The 6,267-nt window shown below is 61.8% G+C and overlaps 1 protein-coding gene across 3 annotated transcripts in view; it reads left to right on the top strand.

The window, feature by feature from the left end:
• C1QTNF1 (C1q and TNF related 1) overlaps window positions 1–5,140 on the top strand; it is a 22,672-nt gene extending 17,532 nt beyond the window's left edge. The window contains exons 3-5 of one of the 3 annotated variants that reach the window (XR_003046453.1): window positions 1,220–1,388; window positions 3,589–3,728; window positions 4,296–4,849. Coding sequence is in view for 2 of the 3 variants with exons in the window: in XM_015589566.2 (XP_015445052.1) it covers window positions 1,220–1,388; window positions 3,589–3,728; window positions 4,296–4,846 (860 nt within the window). In the remaining variant the exon portion in view is untranslated. Of the gene's footprint in view, window positions 1–1,219; window positions 1,389–3,588; window positions 3,729–4,295 lie in introns of all 3 variants that reach the window. The other 2 variants (XM_006912170.3, XM_015589566.2) reach the window with 2 other exon arrangements.
• The last annotated feature ends 1,127 nt before the right edge of the window (window positions 5,141–6,267 follow it).

Below are 6,267 nucleotides of genomic sequence, written 5' to 3'. Positions count from 1 at the left end.
TAAGACAGGAATTAAAGAAAAGATGGGGGACTTTGGCGCATGTCCCCCTGCACGTGCTGTTTGCCTGTCAACAACGACCTGCCTACCCACCCCCATCACACACGCACACAACGCGACCGTGAGGGGTGTGGTTCTTATTCCCACGGGGCCTCGGCTTTCTCACGGGGCGGCCGAGACGTCGATTTAGGTCCCATAGGCCCTCTGAGGTGTAAAGTGATGAACCAGGATGGGCGAGGTCTAACCGCAGTTAGTGGGGTGTCCTGCCTACTCAAGCCCCAGGCCTGACCCCCAGTGGGCTCACTGGGGACCCCCGTGGACAGTTCTTTCTGGAGGGTCACCATGGGGCTGGCCTCATGAACGATGACCACCCTCAAGGCTGGGGCTGACACCCGCTCTAAATTACATGCTCAGGGACGCTCCCTGGCACGCCCCCTGGTGGCCACAGAGTGACATGTCGCCGCCTGCCGATCCACTGGCCCCATAGTGCAGATGGGGGCAGAGTCACCGGACAGCGACCACCCAAACTCACTCAGGGTCTTGCTCATTGTCCTAATGAGGCCAGTGCATGGCCATCTGCAGAGCCCAGTGGCTGAGAGGTCCCTCCAGGGGACGAGGCGGCAGGGGCAGGGTGCATGTGCACACGAGAGTGTGTGAGAGTGTGAGTATAATTTTATGAGTGTGTGGAAAGCGTGTATGTTGAATCGGGCTGCATGTCTGAGTGTGAGCACGCGTGTGTGCATGTGAATTATGTGAGTGTGTATGGGAGTATATGTGAGTGTGCATGTGAGTGTGGATATGTGTGTGTATATAAATAAGTGTATCGAGAGTGTTGAGGGTGTGAATGAGTTGACTGTGTATGGGAGTGTACTTGAGCATGGGTGTGCGAGTGTGTCAAGGGTGTGCGCATGTGAGTGTGAGTATGTAAGAGTGCGTGTGCATGTGAGTGTGCGATGCACGTGAATGCCGAGGCTTGTGAGTACAGTGAGTGTGTTAAGATTGCACAAGTGTGTGCCCTGCACAAGTATGAGTGTGGGAGTGTGTGTGCATGACTATGCGCGTATTCGTGGGTGAGTGTGAGAGCGCGTGTGTGGGCCGCCCTCCCGGCAGGAGAGCTGGCCGAGGCGCTCCCTGGTGTCGTGCGTCTGGTGAACCCCGAGCTTCCGGCCGTCTCTCGGCCGGGCCGCTGCCCACCCCGTTCTTCCTCGTGCGTCTCTCCCAGCAGGGCGCAGCGGGAAGATGGGCTCCGGGGCACTGGGACTCACGCTGGCGTGCTGCCTGCTGCTGGCCTTCGCCTGTGGCCCGGTGCTGGGCCGAGTGCCGCGTGACCAGCCGGAACAGCAGGAACAGCCGGAGGGGACCGAGGAGCCGCTGCTGGACCACACTGAGAGGTGAGGCAGCGGCGGTGTGGATGTGGGAGCTGCGGCTGGGCCGGCCGAGTCTGGGGTCTGGGCACCCAGGGGCCAGTTCGCCACTGGACGCGAAGGGGCAGTAGCGAGGCTGAGATGCTGTCCTCGGGGAGGCCGGTCCCGGGGGACAGACTGGCCTTTCTTTTCTCAGTGACGCAGGCACCTTATCTGAAACCGAGGACAGCAACCCAGCTTCATTCCAAGCCTAAAGGAATGTGAATCTGTGGGGGGTTTGGCGGCCACGTCCTTAGCTAACGCGCACAGCGCCACCCCGGCCTGGCCCTCGGCTCCTCTCCACCCTCGCTTTGTCCTTCGAGATCTGCTGGGGTCCCAGGAAGTAGGAGGCAGGGACGAGGGTCCCCACGACCATCTGATCAAGTGGCAAGCTGGGGGAGGATTGCTGAGGACGGCTGGGGAAGTGGCGGCTGTCCTCGAGAAGTTATGGGCTGCTTCGGAGAGGCACTGTCCCCATATACGTGGCCTCCGGTGGCATATAGACTTCAGGCTATTCGGGAGATTTCATAGGGAGACACAGTGTGCTTAGGATCTCGCGTGAAACGGTCATTCATCACACGTGAGGTCCCAGACGCCTTGGCGACGGCTTTCGGTCTGTCCTTGGTTTTGAGCCCCGGGCTGCCTTGTTGCAGAAGCTTCCGGCTGTCTTCAGAGAGCAGCGGAGTTGCACAGGATTTAGGGCAAAGCAACCCCTCCTCCCTCCGCAGCCCTCCTCATCCTTCTTGCCATTCAATAGACATTGATTGAGTCCCTGCTATCGGTCCAGCCATCTGCTAGGCATCGGGGACACACACATGAATGACATGGTCCGTGGCCTCCAGGAACACTGAGGCTGTGGGGATAGATGCACATGACCCGATGCAGTGACTGGCGGTGGGCTGGGGGCGGGGGCTGCGGAAGACGATGCAGAGGAGCGACTGGGCCTTGAAGGACCCCTGGGAGCCCCCCAGATGCAGGAGGAGGAGAAGGCCGCCCTGCGAAGGCGTGGCCACACTGGTACCTGGCAGCGCCAGGGCTGCTGGGATTGAGGTAGAGGGAGCTGGTTCCGGAGGGTGGAGATTTCGAGGGGTCTGTCCTGAACCTTACCCTACAAGGGGGTCATGGAGAAGTTTAAATTCCACCCGAGTTCTAGAAAGAGCAGTGGAGGGAGGCAGAGGCTGCATCGGCACGGGGAGGGATGCATTCCAGGAGAGTGGCCACAAAGGTGACAGTTTGCGGAGGTGAGGTGGGCTTCTCACTCCTCAGGCCTCTGTCATCCTCGGAAAGTAGCGGTGAGGCCAAAGAAGCATCTAGAATGAGGCTGGGTGACCGACGATGCTAGGAAGAGGGTTTGGAAAGAGAAGATTCTAGGGCGAAGCAACACTGACTGGCCCTCAGTTTCAGACGCCTCGCATTGCGGGTCTGCTTGAGTCTCTAGGTGGAGACTTCTGGCAAGAGCTGGGGGCAGGGGTCCATGAGGGGGTCCAGGGCTTGTGGGCGGCTGAATTTAGGGCATACAGATCCATTTCCAGGCTGTCTGGGGTTTGCAACTGGGAGTGGAGTTAGAGAAGGAGCTGGCCGAGAAGGACTGTGCCACCTCTGAGATGGGCCTGTCACAGCCCTAGAGCTTGGGCGCAAAGGGCGGCAAAGCCAGAGGGTACGGTGCAGCGCAGCCCGATGCCACAAGGTGGCAGCACGGGCCTGTCACCGCCCACCCCGCCCAGGAGCTGGTCTTCAAAGGTCCGGTTGTAAATACCGGTCTCTGGCTGCTGCAGCTCAAAGGAACCCCAAGATCTAGTCGGGGCGTCTCATCTGCAGTGATTCTTCTGGAATCACAGATGCGCGAAGGGGATGGGCCGTCACAGCATCGTCACACGGCATCTGGAGACCTCCCTCTACAGGGCAGATCTCTCCCAAGCAGCCCGTGTCTTGCAAAGCCCTCGAATTATTGCTGTTTTCGTTATTATCATTTCTTTTGCTATTAATTGCTGTTTACAGAGGGCAGGGAGCCCTTTCTGCAGTTTCATTCGGGGTCCCAGAATTCACTAAGAACCCATGCGACACAGCCTCCCCGCTCCGGGCGAGAGAGCAGGCCCGTCAGGCGTGCCGGAGCCTCTGGCCTCGGGAGAGACTGGAGTCCTGGTTCCCCGCGCTCATGGCTTTCACTGTGATTTCTTTGCTCCCTTAGGGCTGAAGAAAAGCATGAAAAATACGGCCCCCGGCAAGGCGAGGAGGCCGCCGCCTCTCGGTGCTATCGCTGCTGTGACCCTGGTGCCCCCGCGTACCCGGCCTTCCCGGTGCCACAGATCAACCTCACCATCCTGAAAGGTCAGGCTGCGGCGGAGGCCGAGAGAGGGACCTTCCCCGGGGTGGGGGCGCGGAGCAGAGGCGGGCGGCCGTCGGATGGGGGCGGGAGAGGAAATTCCATTTCTGAGGCTGCCGGCCCCTTTCCAGGAAGGGGACTTGGAAAGGAGCCCGCAGGACCGGGACGGGTGGGCTCAGAGGGCGGCTGGGGCCGCCCCCACCTGCACTGGCTCTCCAGGCCTCTGGGAGGTTTGTTTTGAGGCTCGGTGCCCCCTGCGAACTCCCAGCCCACTTTCTGAAATGCCGTCAGCACCCCACGGTCCTGCGCACGGCAGATGACCTCGCACAGCCCTGCCAATCGGACTGGGAGGACCCGCAGCCCGGTCCTGGTCCGGGCCAGCCGACATCTGCAGCCCATTTGTGCCGAGTGAGCCACGGCCGGCTGCCTTTGGACAAACCCACAAGCTCCCCTTCCTCTGCCAGCACTTCCCAGAAGGAAAGAGTAACGGTTGGCTCTGGGTGACAGAGCAGCCTTTGGGGTGGGGGGGGTTCTGCCTCGCTTGACGCGGAGTGTTTTCCCGTCCCTTGCAGGTGAGAAAGGTGACCGGGGAGACCGAGGCCTGCAAGGGAAATACGGCAAAGCGGGCTCCGTGGGCGCCCGGGGCCACGCAGGACCCAAAGGGCAGAAAGGCTCCATGGGGGCCCCCGGGGACCGGTGTAAGAACTACTACGCCGCCTTCTCGGTGGGCCGGAAGAAGCCCCTGCACAGCAACGACTACTACCAGACGGTGATCTTCGACACAGAGTTCGTGAACCTCTACGGCCACTTCAACATGTTCACGGGCAAGTTCTACTGCTACGTGCCCGGCATCTACTTTTTCAGCCTCAACGTGCACACCTGGAACCAGAAGGAGACGTACCTGCACATCATGAAGAACGAGGAGGAGGCGGTGATCCTCTACGCCCAGGTGAGTGACCGCAGCATCATGCAGAGCCAGAGCCTAATGCTGGAGCTGCGGGACCAGGACGAGGTGTGGGTGCGCCTCTTCAAGGGTGAGCGGGAGAATGCCATCTTCAGCGACGAGTTCGACACCTACATCACCTTCAGCGGCTACCTAGTCAAGCACGCCGCCGAGCCCTAGCTGCCCGCCGGCCTCCCGCTTCGCCGCCAGAGGCAAGCCTGCCGTGCCGGCCGCCTCCCCGCCCCTCTGCCCGCCGCCGGGCCCTGCGGCCCAGCACCAGGTGGACCCCGCCAGCTTGACCCCAGTCTGGGCTCCCCCGACACCCCTCCCCCAGCTTTGGCAGTCAGCATGAGGACCTTCACAGGACTGGGAGGAAAAACGGCCATGCGGTCCCAGACTTTGCTGTCTCTGCAGATGACATCTCTGGGGAAGGGACCTCCAGCTGCCTCCGTGGACACGTCCTTACGTGACCCCACACAGCACACCGTGTCCCACAGGAACCCATCCCAGCTCCCGTCTACTGGAAACAATTAAGCACATTCTAAAGGCTGTGACAAGCGCGCAGGGATGGGGGAAGGGAAGGCGTTACTTTGTTGCTTTCCCGCCAGCCACGCTGGCTCCCCAGGGAGGCCTGTCTCCTCTCAAGGTTAACAGGAGACCGAAAGCGGTCGCCGTGGGCAACAGGGGAGGGTGAGGCACGTGGGGACCCAGGAAATTACTTCCGGCTTACTTCTTTCAGGCCACATATGAACCTTCTTGTGGGACAGCCGGGTTGATGTCCACTTCCCATAGCCATTCCTGTGGCCTTGCCCGAAGGTTCAGGGGTCTTTCTGAGCCACGATAGTGGAGTTGGGGTTTCAGGACGGGGAAGCAAATGTCACCTCCCCAGAGGGACAGCCAAGCCTTGGTCTCTGTGCTGGGAGAGGCAGCCAGCTCGCTGGACCCCGCAGGCTCCTGACAGCAGCCGGGGACCTGCAGACGTTTCTGTGAGGACCAAATCTCAGAGGACCAGGCCGAGCCACACGTGCTGGCACCGCTTTGCTGCCCCCGCCACCACCCTCGAGGCCTGGGCAGGGCCTCCATGCCTCTCCCCCTGGCACTGGCCTGTACCCCTCTCAGATGGTCACCCCTGGGAAGCACTGGGGCCTTTGGTCTCACAGAGGCGCCATGGTCAGACACGCGTTCTGTAAAAGCTCCGGGCAACCAGCCCAGACCCGGTTCCCATAGGTCAGCATCCAGCCCCCGGCGCCCGCCCCCAGGCCTCCTCGACCAGCCGCCTGAGACAGCGCAGGGGCTGGAGAACTGGAGCGGGGTGAGGCTGGAAGGTTCCCCGTCCGCCTGTCGCCAAGCTCCCGTGGGGCCCACCACTGCACTCGGACCCCTCTGCGCGGCCGCGCGTGGGTCGGCCGGGGTGGGCTGCTGCCCGGAATTGGTGCTCCGGCCTGTGGCTGACTTGGGCTGGCAGCCCTTCCCGCCCCTGCATTAACGCCCAGGGCCAGGGCGTACGCGTCCCGGCCGGTGACCCTCTGTCCTCCCGGGGCCCGGCCACGGGGCCCGGGGCTCACACCCGCGTCCTCTGAGGGACTTCTGCTGGTCAGACT

The sequence above is a fragment of the Pteropus alecto genome, unplaced genomic scaffold, assembly GCF_000325575.1.
Source record: "Pteropus alecto unplaced genomic scaffold, ASM32557v1 scaffold134, whole genome shotgun sequence".
NCBI classification, from domain to species: domain Eukaryota; kingdom Metazoa; phylum Chordata; class Mammalia; order Chiroptera; family Pteropodidae; genus Pteropus; species Pteropus alecto.
Note: the sequence above shows the minus strand (reverse complement) of the source record. Positions and strands in the feature narration are given on the sequence as shown.